The following is a 15,707-nucleotide window of genomic DNA, read 5'->3' on the forward strand; positions in this document are numbered from 1 at the left end:
ATGTGTGCTAATGATGAAGCCACACATTTAGTGACGATATTCATGGGGTCTGTACCCCTATCTGCCTCTTTGATTTTTGCACAGGTTGCCTCCACATCTTTATCTTTTATCCAACTAATGATCCCTTGGTTGTGATAGTAGTATGCTGCATTTATCTATTTATTTTTTCAAATTTTTGCAATTTTTGCATATATTCTTTTTCATTTGTGCCAGAGCGACTGTATTTGTATTTGTTCTGGCATTTTATTATTGTTATTCTTCAAGTTTATTGTGTCTGTTTAATTTAGGTGTAACATCCCTTTAAGCCGCCTCCGTGGGCAGGGTGTCCGGTAGTTCTCACTTCAATATGGCGCAGTGCCTCCACCCGAATCTTGCTGGGAGCTGTAATGGGATGCAAGAGGGTCTTCCTCTTCTGCTTGGGGTCGACTCGGGAAACCCCTGTCCACACTCCGTATGCATGCACACACAAGAGATTAAGTTGGAACAATTAACAGGTTTATTTATAAAGCGGATAAATGGTAAATAGGGTGAGGGGAATAGCAAGTAACAATAAAACAAATAGTTTTACACAATCTAAAAATACAAATACAATATAGGGATTTGCAGTTAACCTGAATGTTAGGGATAACACTTGACCTTTAAATCGCAACAAGCACACTCCTAACTAATGCTGCTTAAACTATAAATGGCTGCAGCAATGGAAACAACAAAGTTCAATGTTGGGGCCTGGTTGCCGTGGGTGATGGCACACTTTCAGAGTCCGTTGGTGCACGTAATGCCATAGGAAAAAAGATCCCCTCCACAGCTGGTTCTACTATAACTCCTAGTGCGTTGAACCACAAGTCCCAGCAATGCTCCCTTATAAGTAACTATTATATACTTCTCCCCATTGGAACCACAAGCCCAGCAAGCTACTCTTTGATGAAGCATTTCTGCAATCACACAGGTTTCCAGACTGGGCTTCAGGATTCAGTTGCTTAAAGGGAATCTGTCACCCCCCTGGGACCTATCATCCCTCTAATATGGGCATACAGGTGATAGAAATGTGAATCTATACTTACCTGTATGTCCCATATTAGAGGTTTGCTTGCTGTGAAATACCTTTTTATTAAATTCGTTTTGACAAGCTTCGCGTCCGGGGGAAACTTGTGCGCAGGCGCCGGTGAGTCACTCTGCCTTCCCGGCGCCTGTGCACAAGTTTCCTGCTCCACAAGGCTACACAGATGGCAGGGATTACTGCCCCTTCCGTACAAGGTAAATTGCGCAGGCGCGGGATCTGGCCGGGAACTGGACGTCACAGGGCAGGGGGAGAATTTGGAAATGAAGTTAACAGGTGGGGATTTCTTCGCGTCCCCCAGACGGGAAGCTTGTCAAAACTAATTTAATATAAAGGTATTTCAAAGCAAGTAAACCTCTAATATGGGACATACAGGTAAGTATAGATTCACATTTCTATCACCCATATTAAAGGTCTGATAGGTCCCAGGGGGGTGACAGATTCCCTTTAAGGATGCAAGGCAGAGTTCTTTTCCTTGATGGAAAGCCAGGAGGAAGTGGGCATTCCCGGGTACCCTGGCTGGTCTGTGGTTGTAGTGCATCTCGAAAGCGCACTGTCCTCTCACATGGAGCAGCAGAACTATCAGTCTGTGCACTGTGCTCGCCTTCTGGTTCACTGCTGTCTCTACTCAGTAATAACTGACAACCCTCATGTCCTCTAGTATTGTCTCCTCCCCCCTCTTCTCCAGCTTGCTCAGCCAGTCAGTCCTGTCCTCTTCTGTTGCTCCTCCTCTTACAGCTTGCCAAGGCAATGAAGGGATTAATGTCTCTTACTGAGAAACTCTGTCTGCTCCTATCAGACTCAGTTTCTGTGCACCAGTCTCCCCCCACAAGGTTTACATAAGGTGTTTAGTGTTTTGTCGCTCTGTATATTTTTTCACAAACAAGCACTGCATTACATTCAGTCAGACATGTTTTATTGGCAGGCTTTCTGTTAAATCTGATGCTATCAGGCTGGGAAGGTCAATGGTTATTGGGTCCTTCCAAGCCTAAAATTACCAAGAAGGAGAGTGATGGGGTGCTACGCCAGATGACCTGGCCTCCACCGTCACCAGACCTGAACCCAATCGAGATGGTTTGGGGTGAGCTGGACCGCAGAGTGAAGGCAAAAGGGCCAACAAGTGCTAAGCATCTCTGGGAACTCCTTCAAGATTGTTGGAAGACCATTTCCGGTGACTACCTCTTGAAGCTCATCAAGAGAATGCCAAGAGTGTGCAAAGCAGTCATCAAAGCAAAAGGTGGCTACTTTGAAGAACCTAGAATATAAGACATATTTTCAGTTGTTTCACACTTTTTTGTTAAGTATATAATTCCACATGTGTTAATTCATAGTTTTGATGCCTTCAGTGTGAAAGTACAATTTTCAAAGTCATGAAAATACAGAAAAATCTTTAAATGAGAAGGTGTGTCCAAACTTTTGGTCTGTACTGTATACCAATGGACAGACAGTAACATCCAATTACATAGTAAAAATAGTAGATCAATGTTGCAATGGCAAAAAAACGTACTTCTTGTGTTTTGATTACTTTTCTTGTTACACCGTTTACCAATGGGATTAATTTCTTTTATACTTTGATAGATCAGTTTTTTATGAACGTAGCAATGCCAAATATGTTTATTTTTTAAGTTTTAGTTTTATTTTTAATGGGGCAAAAAAGGGTGATTTCAACATTTATATTTTTTAAAAAAAAATTCTAACTTTTTCCTGTATTTGTTAGTCCCCTTAAGGTACTTGAAGTTCTTATCGCTTGTACTATACATAGCAATACATCAGCACTGCTATATATAGTGAAATCACGGTTTCCAGCTAAACGCTGGCTTTCACATGAGAATCGTCATGACAAACACAGAGGTTTTGCAGCAGACCCCCAGCTGTCATGGCAACCTATTGGTGCCCCGCGATCGTGTGACATGGAATGACGCACCCCCTGCCAGCGCTCATTAAATGCCGCTGTCAGAGACTGGCTCTCCTTCCCTTGTGAGCCTTGACTAGTGCCCAAACAGTAGTTTTTTATCCCCTATGGGGTATCGGTGTACTCAGGAAAAATTGTACAACAAATTGAACAGTTCACTTTCTCCTGTTACCCTTGTGAAAATGAAAAATTTTGGGCAAAATCAAAATTTTTGCAGGAAAAGTGTATTTTTTTCATTTTCACAGCTCAATGTTATAAAATTCTGTGAGGCACTTGTGGGTTCAAGGTGCTCACCACACCTCTAGATTAGTTCCTTGAGGGGTGTAGTTTCAATAATGTGGTCACTTTTGTGGGGTTTCCACTGTTTAGGCACAGCAAGGGCTCTGCAAACGCGACATGGCGTCTTCTATGTATTCCAGCCAATTTTGCGCTCCAAAAGTCAAATAGTTCTCCTTCCTTTCCGAGCCCTGAAGTGCGCCCAAACAGTAGTTTTCCAACACATATGGAGTATCGGTGTACCCAGGATAATTTCGACAACAAATTGTACCATTTTTCTCCTGTTACCCTTGTGAAAATGATAAATTTGGGGAAAAGACTAAATTTTTGCAGGAAAAAGTAAAATTTTTATTTTTTCCTTCCACTTTGCTTTAATTCCTGTGAAGCACCTGAAGGGTTAATAAACATCTTGAATGTGGTTTTGAGCACTTTGAGGGGTACAGTTTTTTTTAGAATGGGGTCACTTTTGGGTATTTTCTGTCATATAGGCCACTACAAAAATTGGTTTTGTAAATTTTGCTGGAAAATTGAGAAATTGCTTCTAACCCTTCTAACTTCCTAAAAAAAAATTATGTTTCACAAATAATTCTTATGTAAAATAGACATGTGGCAAATATGATTTCTGGTTTAAGGGCATAAAAGTTTGAAAATTGCGAAATTTTCAAAATTGTGGCCAAATTTCCAATTTTTTCACAAATCAACAGAAAAAATATTGGCCTAAATTTACTACTAACATGAAGTAGTAACATGTCGTGAGAAAACAATCTCAGAATCACTGGGATAAGTTGAAGCGTTCCAGAGTTGTTACCACATAAAGTGACACTGGTCAGAATTGTAAAATTTGGCCTGATCAGGAAGGTGAAAACAGGCTCAGGGTTGAAGGTGTTAAATAATTTTACAAAAGATCAATAATATTTATTTCCCTTATAGGAATCGAGCCAGTTAGTGATATGTAGCTAGGTAAGAAGCAGTTCTACAATTTCATATTGACCAGTAAGTGGCTGCAAGAAGCTTTACACAAGTTCTGCTACTAACTATACATGCTGTAATTAGAAAACATGATCTTCTGGACAGCAGTAATGAAACACATTCTCTTTAGTACCATACATACATAGCCCAGACGTTGCAGACTGGGTCTGATATGTGTCAATGAAGAAGACAAGGCTGTAGGAGAAAGATTTGTTACAGAATGTTACAGGCATCTATTCATCAATTTCTTTTGTATTTGCAAGATTTACAGGCATGCTCCTCGCCTTTTTGCACATTTTCTGATTATAGTGTATTCCAGTCAACTCATTCGTTCTCCATTTAGTACAGATATCTGTGTCCCATCCACAGCGGTCTTCGGCATCTAACTTTCAGTCTACGAGGCTTCTCTAGACACAAGGTTGAGTATAATAGGTTTAGTTGTCTTCAGGAATCCTCGGGTGTCAATTTCCAGAGGTATCTGTAAAATTAGATTTATCAGATTAAGGGTAGGTTCACATGAGAGTATAAAAATCGTTTACAGTTTCATCCAGAAAAGTGGGACGTTTTATTTCTCACTTGTCATCCGTGTGCAGTCCATATACAATCCGTTTTTTTATAGCAGCAGCTATTAATCATTCACAAAACCATTTAGTTTCCTATGTTACAAAATAGTAATGTATCCGTAAACATCAGATGCCATACTATGGCTCCATTTGGCATATGATTTATTTTTACGCACCCATAGACTTGAATGGGCAAGTGTAATCGGATTTATGCAAGAAACTAGTGAATGCTGCTATTTGTTTCACACGCAGTGAAAAAATCACCCATCTGCACTGCCTCATTGAATAACATTGGTCCAAGTTCTGTCCGTTTTTTCACAGACTGGACTCAGACTGAGAATATGGTCATGTGAACGAGCCCTAAGACTTGTAAAACCAGCTTCTGTATAATGGTAATAAATGTTAATAATTTTTTAAAGGGAATCTGAGAATCTGCAGGGTTGGGATGTGTAAAACCTTTCCAGGTATATTTTTGTCTGAATTTAATGCTCCTTTGCTGTGGAATTCATATATAAATTCATATGCAAATTAGCTTTGCAAGTGCACTGATGGGCATATAAGTGCAGTTGCAGTCCCTGGCTCGTCTTCGCTTCTCCCTCCGGTACTGGCCCCCAGGTTTATATGCATTCTTTGTAGAGTTTATCACAGCTCTAGCCTACATCACCTATGCTTGCCTAGGGCAAATCTTACTGACATATTCCCATTATTCTCAGGAGGGCACTGCTCCCTTGCCTCCCACTTGATAGGGGGAGGTGGGCTCCTGAAGATCAACCGTACAGGCTGGCAGCATGAATGCGCCACTGGCCAGAACTGTGCACTCTCCTATTCTCCAAACAGAGGCAGCATTACTACTATAGCATCGTGGTAAGGCAAGGACATCAGATCCAGCAATCTGATCAGCTTTAGAGCAGCGCTTGAAAGCTCTAAAACAGGTGAGGATGGCCGTAGATTCTCTCATCTGAGAGAATCGGGTCGATTATGCAAATTACACACTGATCAAACTTTGACCATAGTGTAATCTGATTATCTCTTATAACAGAATCAGAGCACACTGAGGATAAGATCGAGAAAAAAATTTCACCATTTTCTCCATTGTGTCGGTGCACAGAAATAGGACTGCACTCAGATGTCATCTGAATGCAGTCCTATGATTTCCACGCACTCTTTGACTTGCATGTGTAAGCAGGTGACCGGATGCAATACGCAGTGAGGGACAAGGTGGAAGTAACCATTGAAACCGTTTAATTCTCTAGGGTGGCGGGAAATTGTGGGAACTATAGTAATGGTGAATAATACAAAGCAGAGTAATTACAGCGTGAAATATATATATATAGATATACAATGAATCTTCAGGTTCATGCTAACTATTACAACAGTCTCTTGTTATATATTCTTATAACTTTCCAACATGGGTAATGATCTCAGTACTATGAGAATCACTGAACTGCTTTTCCTTATCACAGGCCCCAACCAGAGGTCTCCGGTTCTTCCCACTAGGTCGCAAGTCCTCATGACAAAGACTCACTCGCATCTCCCATTCACCACCGCAGGCGTCCACCCCCAAACGGGTTTCCTCACAGATCTTTGGTGCTTGACCAACGGTGGATGTCTCCCGTACAATGTGGGATGAGGGCTGGGCCTCGGCTCTTGACTGCCGTTGTCTGGGCTCCAGATGTCAACAGGCGCAGGTCTGGCCTCTGGGTCTAGACTGGTGTAGCATGGGTTCCGGAGCTTGCTTGGCGCAGGTCTGGTCTTCTGGCCTTGATTGGTGGCATCTGGGTTCCAGAGCTTATCTGGCGCCACCTGAGTTCTGCTTACAGGTGCGCCACAGTCCACTGGTTCACGCTTCTTTTCATGGCCTGATACCCCGGCCTCAGTGTCTTCATCAACACACGTCCTAACCGTATCTTCTCTTGGTGCCAAATCCACTCCTGTTTTGGTTTTCTGTGACCTTTTATACCAGGGAACCACATCCTCAAGGTCATCTGACCGGTTACTCCATCCACACTTGTCCCTCCTGAAACTCTCCCTCTTCCAGTCAGTTTCGCAAGGTCCCATTTGGACAGTAGAAGACAGTTCTCGCACACAAATGCCACACAGTGCTGGGAATTCTCTGGAATCCTGAATGTTTGGCCCACAAGTGATTATCTAGTCCAGTATTTCCCAAACTTTTCAACTTTGGGGCACCACGATGAAAAAAAATTACCCCAGAGTACCCCTATAAATAATTTTTGTACAAGTGACCAAAATACATACACTTGGCACCCTTAATATCATAAAACATATTATGTGCCTCCTGTATCATGTATATAAAAATACACATAGTGCTTAAAGAATATATAAAACAAATTATGCACAGTGCACCCTGAATACCTGTGCCCCCTGGTATATAAAAAAATATACACCATGCCTCTTCAGTATATATACATATACACACACACTGAAGGGGTACAGTATATACTTACTGGAGTGTCTTTGCACGTTCGGAAAGAGAAGTTCTGCAGTAGCAGGGAGATGACTGATTTCATACTGATCATGGCAAATCTCATCCCTATGCAGTTCCGTGGTCCAGCTCCAAAGGGTAGGAAGGTATAAGGGTCTTGTGTCTCCCTGTTCTCTTTACTAAATCTGTGCATGAAAAAGATATAACACAAACCGTAAAAAAAATTAATAATGCATGACCAGCTTAGCATTTCAATCATAGTGTATAGACCCCAAACACATTAGAGTAAAGCTATCAGAACCCATTGATTGCAGCAGAATTGGACGGCTATTTAATATTCAATATGATTGAGTTTTTCTCTGTATACTCATTGGCCCCAATTCATCATTGCCTTTGCGCCTATTTTTTGCCTAGTTTTGTGTGATTTGCACCTTTTTTTTGCACTCAATTATTTATTCTATTTGTGCCTTTTTTAAACGATATTTTATAAGTGGTTGCCTGTTTTTTCTGCTTTGTGGGCAGAGTTTAGCAATTCCAGATGTTTTCTCCTGAATTTTAAAAATTTGCAAAATTTGGCGCAACTTCACTTTAGCGCCCCTGGTGTATTTTCATATATTCCCACAATCTGACACAATTTTTGCACCAAAAGTCCCAAATACAGTTCAAGACAGGAAAAAAGCCAATTTTTTACGTTGTGCCAAATTCATGAATTGTGTGCGTCATTTTGACGCAAAAATGGCAACTAATGCCACAAGACAAAAAAGAAAAGGGACTTAAAAAAACACAAAATGATGAATAGAGCCCATTGAGTTTTCAAGAAAATGTCCTTACATATATGATACCTTTCAGGTCGGAATTCCTCTGGATCAGGCCAGAACTCAGGGTCACGGTGCAGCACAAAGACTGGGATAACAGTCACCATGTCCTTTGGGATAGTCACTCCATTGATCTCAGTTGTGGTCTTACAAACACGTTCAATTCTCCCAGCTACGGGATAGAGTCGTAAGGTTTCATGAACCACCATATCAAGGTACTCCATCTGCATCAGAGCTTCATATGTCGGGGGAGCCTGAAGACAACGATGAATACATTGAATACTTTGCTTTTTCACCTTTGGTATACTCAAGGTCATCTTCTAATGTAATCAAAACATTCAGAAATTTCTACCACATTCCCAAATGATAGCAAGTTGTTACAAATTATGCTATTAGTAATTAATTTTCCGTGAGAGGGGTGTTTTGCTATTTTGGCCATTATTATGTCTATTCTGGCTTTAATGTGGAAGTTTGCTTAAAATCTTGCAACGTTGAAACGCAACATGTGAACAAGCCCTTAGAGCTGAAAACAGGAGCAGGTCATATTTAACTGAAAGAATATTTAGCTTCTTGACAGAAAAGCATGGATTTATGTCATTCTTCATCAACTAAGGAATGTGCTCCTCAGACCTGTGGGGGCATCACAAAACTGGCATGTTTCAATCACAGAACAATAAAACTTTCACACTCCTTATCTATGAACTATTCCAATATTTACGGCCACAAACTATTTATCCCTCTCCCATAATGATAGTTCTGCTTTACGTCACTTGTCTCATCTATTGCATTATTTCTGTGTCTTATTGGGTATAAATATGTGATTCTTCAGATTTTGTGTTATACTCGAAAGCTTGCAATTTGTTACCATCTTTTCAGTTAGCCATTAAAAGGTATCAACCACTGAGGACTCTCAAATCTAAAATATTTTTGACAAAAGAAGACAATTTTTTTGATTTTAACTGAAAAAAATGCTGTGTCTACAGTGCTGGACATAATGATAAATGCTATTTGCTGCATATATTAATAGGGCTACTATTAGAATGAAATAGGAATTTTCAATCATCACACTATTGATGAGAATGTGCTGGAAAATCGTTTACAAATATCATCAATATATATTTATATAAAGTAAATTACTTCATTACTTCTCTATATTGTACCATTATACTAGTTATTTTAATGAAAACAGAAATTGGAACCCTATGCAAAGTAGGGAGTCCAAATCCAAGACTATGAAACAAGATCCAAAAACCTGCAGCTACCAAAGTTGTTGTAAAAGCGTAAAAATTGGCTTTAATTAAATATAAGTTAAAAAGCATAAATATGTCCAACACAACAGGACCCCTGACAAAGTATTTGTGAAATGCTATTTTTCTGCTACTATTGCTTGTACCTTTTCTAACCCTCTTTTCACGAAATCATTCTTTTGGCACTTCAATTTAATTTAGTCTATATATCATTCTCATTTGGGCATTTTGTATACACTGTCTTATTATGGTGACTGGTTCCATGTTACTATGGGTGTTTTCCTGTAGGCTCACCCATCAATATGTCTTTGTGCCAGTTGTGTTGGATATATTTAAAGTAGTTGTAATTATTTTTCAGGGTAAATATTTTTGGCCTGGTTTGTATCTACGATTTTTGGCTCTGTACATGTCCCAAGTTTCCAAGCTTTTCTATTTCAAATTTTTGGGACCTTAGACACCCAAAACATTGTATTGAATATGAGACACCATATTGATACATATAGTATACAATTAGCGAGCACTATTTCGTGCCATTATTCCATATCGGTGTACCTTATTGGGAAGAAAGGTGTCAATGTCCTCCTGAAGTTTGGTTTGGACATCCGGATGAGTTGCCAGATGGTAAGCCAGAAACATGAGTGTAGTGCTGGTGGTGTCATAACCAGCCATAATGAAGATAAGTCCCTGAGCCATAATTTCCGTGTCTGTCAATTCTGTGAAGTACATAGAGTTGGTTATCTTACAAGTGAGTGGGCGTAAACCTTTCTGCACCAAAAACCTGAAAGTTATATTGGCTAACTTGTGCATCAAATCACAAATATGTCGATAGAGCACAAAGCAAAATAGAGTAGGCTATAGTCGCACTGGTCAATAAAAAGACAAAAACATATTTTTGTTGTTTAAGGGGTCTTATATTATTTTAAAATGCTGGGTTTCTTCTTCTACAATCCTAAGTGGTGTGCCAAAGACAAACAGGCAGTGGTCTTCTTGAAGGAACCCACCCGCCATCAGTATGCTTCGGATGCAATGAAGATTAGTGTCCAGTAAATTCTCTTCTACTAATGTTTTACGCCAAGTTACATAATAATACTGTACATTGTATCACGAAATTATTTTATAATAGGTTCTAGCAAAATTCTAATGTGTAAAAGCCCAATAGCGTCTGAAGGCCACATGGAACACCATTTAAGAAAGATACGGAAAGTCAGCCTTCATACCTTTATAGCCATGATCTGACTCTCCTGTACTGTTGCCTCTAGACTGTGCATCTACCATGAGTTGCAGGAAATCTACTCGATCCTGAAAGACATAAGAAAAGATCAGAACAAGCAAAGATGCAGTATTCTTATTCCTTTGCATTCTACTTTAGTACTATGTCTCAGATAATTGAGTGACTACCTTCACTACTTTTTACATTGTGGCATCATATATTATTCCCAGCCTTTTTATTAATGGAGTTCTCCAATATTTAAAAATCAACTTGGGCTCAGAATTATAAAATATCAACATTTTATCCCTTCCATAACAATCAAGATGGGTGGTAGAGGACAAAGAGGGAATCCCACCACTATATATTTCCCAGTTGGAATTACACATTCACAAGGGGGCGTGACCGGAAGGAAGTCAGACATGTTTGACTGAGCTCTGAACCCCAAACACTTTATCTCAAGCAATCCTCATGTCTTAATAGACATCCAGGAAATTAAATATCCACCTGATTACACCCCAACATCCAGCTTTCATTTGAACCCTTTTTTGACAGGATCAGCCTTATCAAGAGGAAGAATTGACTTGCGGCCTGCTACTAACACACAGCTGTGGCCTCTCCTGTGGGCATCCGACCACCGCTCATCTGGGGCCGGCTTGTCCCGTTGGCAGTGGAACCCAAGGACTCAGCGTGGGACACATAGGTGAAGAGGGGTCCCCTGAGATTTCCCTGATGCCCGTTGCGCGAGGACCTGGATATCGAAGCGGGTGCATGTGCGCCTTGGCCAGCAAGTGGCTGCGGCCTCTACGGTAGGGTGCCTGCCCACTTTCCAGACAACACCAGCTTACCCTGCCGGTGGCGGAGCTCAGAGTTGCGGCAAGGGGCATAGAGGTGAGGCGGTGCCTGCGCTTGTTGCTGCAGCAGAGCTTCTCTCTCCAGCAGCACTTCACTGCACCAGAACTGCTGCTCACCCTCAGAGTTTCCTCCGACGGCTGCGGCTGGCTTGGAGGTGATCCCCCTGCTGGCTTCCTGACTTTGCCCTCTGTGGGTTGTCTGCATCACTAATGGTGGTGCCCCTGCCTCAGTACCCAAGCCTCTCCATCTTAAACACTCAGTGCGGCAGTAGTTGAGAGCCCCCATCCTCTTGCCTCCCCCCTGCAAAATTGAGCCAGCCTGCCTTCAATACCATTATAGAACTTTATAAGACTTCAAAGCATCTTTTGAGTAGATTATATCAAACTCCCCCCCAACCTGATATTTTAGCCCTGGAGCAAAACATAAGAACTTTCTTTAGTCTATACAAAGAGAGAACAATATTTCACTTGCAAAACATTAAATTTGAAGCATCTCTATTTATAATATATCAGAACAGTACTTAGGGAGATCATAGTCTCTTCTTACCGGAACTGTACATTTTGTGAAAATGGTACTCGGCTGACACCGTGTGGCCAAAAGATACAACACATGCTATAATTTCATCATTCTTGGCTCTGCTACCTTTCCATTACAAACTAATATAATTACATTCTACATCGCCATGTAATCATTTCTGGCAGTAACACGGAACTCTATATAATGTGATACAACAACGAACAAATATCCCTTCAAAATGGTTAAAATTGGGGGTGGTCCAACTAAAGAAATGAATACAAACTTAAAAAGCACAAAGGGAGAGATGGGGAAATTCGTCAAGAAAACAAGTACTCCTTTTTCTGCATCTTCTAATAAAAATGCATCTCTCCCCAAAAAGGATCTAGATGACAATGACAATGATTGTACATTAGATTCAATGCCGATCTCCCAATCCTTCATTCAAGAAACTCTTGCTAGTGCATTAGACCCTCTTATGAAAGAAATTAAAGATGTTAGACAGGAAATTAAACAGCTGGGAACAAGAGTTGAATCAGTAGAAGCAACTCAAGAATTTTCAGTGGCGGCCTCAGAAGGACTTCAAAGATGTCAGCAATATATACAGTACAGACCAAAAGTTTGGACACACCTTCTCATTTAAAGATTTTTCTGTATTTTCATGACTATGAAAATTGTACATTCACACTGAAGGCATCAAAACTATGAATTAACACATGTGGAATTATATACTTAACAAAAAAGTGTGAAACAACTGAAAATATGTTTTATATTCTTGGTTCTTCAAAGTAGCCACCTTTTGCTTTGATGACTGCTTTGCACACTCTTGGCATTTTCTTGATGAGCTTCAAGAGGTATTCACCGGAAATGGTTTTCACTTCACAGGTGTGCCCTGTCAGGATTAATAAGTGGGATCTCTTGCCTTATAAATGGGGTTGGGACCATCAGTTGTGTTGTGCAGAAGTCAGTTGGATACACAGCTGATAGTCCCACTGAATAGACTGTTAGAATTTGTATTATGGCAAGAAAAAAGCAGCTAAGTAAAGAAAAACGAGTGGCCATCATTACTTTAAGAAATTAAGGTCAGTCAGTGCGAAAAATTGGGAAAACTTTGAAAGTGTCCCCAAGTGCAGTTGCAAAAATCATCAAGCGCTACAAAGAAACTGGCTCACATGAGGACAGCCCCAGGAAAGGAAGACCAAGAGTCACCTCTGCTCATGAGGATAAGTTTATCCGAGTCACCAGCCTCAGAAATCGCAGGTTAACAGCAGCTCAGATTAGAGACCAGGTCAATGCCACACAAGAGTTCTAGCAGCAGACACATCTTTTCAACAACTGTTAAGAGGAGACTTTGTGCAGCAGGCCTTCATGGTAAAATAGCTGCTAGGAAACCACTGCTAAGGACAGGCAACAAGCAGAAGAGACTTGTTTCGGCTAAAGAAAACAAGGAATGGACATTAGACCAGTGGAAATCTGTGCTTTGGTCTGATGAGTCCAAATTTGAGATCTTTGGTTCCAACCACCGTGTCTTTGTGCGACGTAGAAAAGGTGAACGGATGGACTCTTCATGCCGGGTTCCCACCGTGAAGCATGAAGGAGGAAATGTGATGGTGTGGGGGTACTTTGCTAGTGACACTGTTGGGGATTAATTCAAAATTGAAGGCATACTGAACCACATGGCTACCACAGCATCTTGCAGCGGCATGCTATTCCATCCGGTTTGCTTTTAGTTGGACCATCATTTATTTTTCAACAGGACAATGACCCCAGACACACCTCCAGGCTGTGTAAGGGCTATTTGACCAAGAAGGAGAGTGATGGGGTGCTACACCAGATGACCTGGCCTCCACAGTCACCAGACCTGAACCCAATCGAGATGGTTTGGGGTGAGCTGGACCGCAGAGTGAAGGCAAAAGGGCCAACAAGTGCTAAGCATCTCTGGGAACTCCTTCAAGATTGTTGGAAGACCATTTCCAGTGACTACCTCTTGAAGCTCATCAAGAGAATGCCAAGAGTGTGCAAAGCAGTCATCAAAGCAAAAGGTGGCTACTTTGAAGAACCTAGAATATAAGACATATTTTCAGTTGTTTCACACTTTTTTGTTAAGTATCTAATTCCACATGTGTTAATTCATAGTTTTGATGCCTTCAGTGTGAAAGTACAATTTTCATAGTCATGAAAATACAGAAAAATCTTTAAATGAGAAGGTGTGTCCAAACTTTAGGTCTGTACTGTAGACTAGAAGAACTTGCGAGTTGGGACTTGAAAAAACATACTTACTTTACGGATATCTGGTCTCCCTGGAGTAAGGCACACACTTGACTATCAATTGCTTTAGACATAAAATACATGTACCACGCCCCCCCACAAACCTTTTCCTACACTGTTTCCTCCCCCCCCTTGTAACTCAATTACTTATCCTGATATTTGCAATAATTAGACTTCTAGGATGATAAGGATTATACTTACCCTGTTTACTATTGTTGATTACTCTTAAGGATATGAACGAGTGTCCTTTTTAATGCGTATTGTTTATATGTTGATGTTGATGAGGTGACACCCGAATCATATACCTGTAATTTCCTTTGTTTATTCTTTATAATAAAAAATAATAAAAGAAACTTTAAAGAAAAGGGAATTACACATTCACTTACCTTATGAATTCCTTTCTGTCTGTTTTTCTTAATGCTTCTAATAGCATCTTGAAAAAAGTTGAGGACGCTCATTGGAAGGAAGCAGAAATTCAGTTTTTCCAAAAGAGGAATCAGGAATGGACACAGAACTGTAAGAAAAATTATGGAGACTGAAGAAGTGATGGCTATACTTGGTGTGAGGTGTAAATCAATCAATCAAGTGGCGCATATCATATGCCAAATGTAACTAAATCTGATTTCAAAGTATGACATTAAGACATCATCATAAAGTTTTTGCACAACATATGACCAAATCATACATAAGATCTTAAAGAGAACCTGTCATTTGCTATAAATATGTGATTTTTTTTCGGTATAAATTCTGCTGTTCTGCTGAATCTGGAATTGATTTTCTTTTGTTCATGTGCCCCTGTATTCCTGAGATATGGCCTTGTCTTCTCTATATATTAATCTAGTCATTTTAGCAAATTGAGCATGGTTCCCAACTCATCTCTACAGGAGTCTTCTTTTTAGCCATCTGGGTGTGGTCCTCGAGGCTAGCATTATGTAGAAAGATGAGGGGGCCATATCTCAGGAGCAGATAGGCATTGAAACAAATAATGACCCATTCCAGACTTTAGAAGATCAGCAACATTTACACCAGGTATAAAGTTGCCTATCTATCTTTAATAGATGTGATTGAATAGTGCATTAACTTACGTGTTGTTAAGAACAGAGGGTTGAAAACGGAGAAGGTGAAAAGTTTTTTTCCATTGGTCACAAATGGATCATTGGGATTGTTCAATGAATCCACATTCACACTGAATGATGTGCTCAGGATAATGTCCATGCTGTAGCTTCCAAAGATGCTGAAAAGACAAAATGGTGAAATACCCGGCTGAACTTAATAAACCTAATACCCTCATGTATCACCTTCATACTCTCCATCTACAAGAGAAGGATCCAAAAGTTTACACTGCAAATCACTTCCTATGTACTAGCTAAAAAGATAATGCTTGTCCTGTGCATGTATAATACAGTGCCTTGTGAAAGTATTTGGCCCCCTTCAACTTTTCTACCTTTTGCCACATTTCTGGCTTCAAACATAAAGATATAAAATTCTAATTTTTTTGGGGAAGAATCAACAACAAGTGGGACACAATCGTGAAGTGGAACGAAATGTATTGGATATTTTAAACTTTTTTAAAAAAATGTAA

The 15,707-nt window shown here is 40.3% G+C and overlaps 1 protein-coding gene across 5 annotated transcripts in view; it reads right to left on the bottom strand.

Moving 5' to 3' along the window:
* Positions 1–473: 473 nt before the first annotated feature.
* LOC141156714 (cytochrome P450 3A24-like) overlaps positions 474–15,707 on the bottom strand; it is a 90,842-nt gene continuing 75,608 nt past the window's right edge. For all 5 annotated transcript variants that reach the window (XM_073643042.1, XM_073643007.1, XM_073643024.1 and 2 more), the window contains 7 exons: positions 15,211–15,359; positions 14,512–14,639; positions 10,500–10,581; positions 9,835–9,995; positions 8,063–8,289; positions 7,243–7,405; positions 474–4,692 (listed from right to left, as the gene is read on the bottom strand). In XM_073643042.1, the coding sequence (XP_073499143.1) occupies positions 4,609–4,692; positions 7,243–7,405; positions 8,063–8,289; positions 9,835–9,995; positions 10,500–10,581; positions 14,512–14,639; positions 15,211–15,359 (994 nt within the window). In that variant the 3' untranslated portion in view covers positions 474–4,608. The remainder of the gene's footprint in view (positions 4,693–7,242; positions 7,406–8,062; positions 8,290–9,834; positions 9,996–10,499; positions 10,582–14,511; positions 14,640–15,210; positions 15,360–15,707) is intronic.

Source organism: Phyllobates terribilis, unplaced genomic scaffold (genome assembly GCF_046119375.1).
Source record: "Phyllobates terribilis strain yellow unplaced genomic scaffold, ASM4611937v1 Scaffold_1__5_contigs__length_1240528914, whole genome shotgun sequence".
Taxonomy (NCBI): Eukaryota; Metazoa; Chordata; class Amphibia; order Anura; family Dendrobatidae; genus Phyllobates; species Phyllobates terribilis.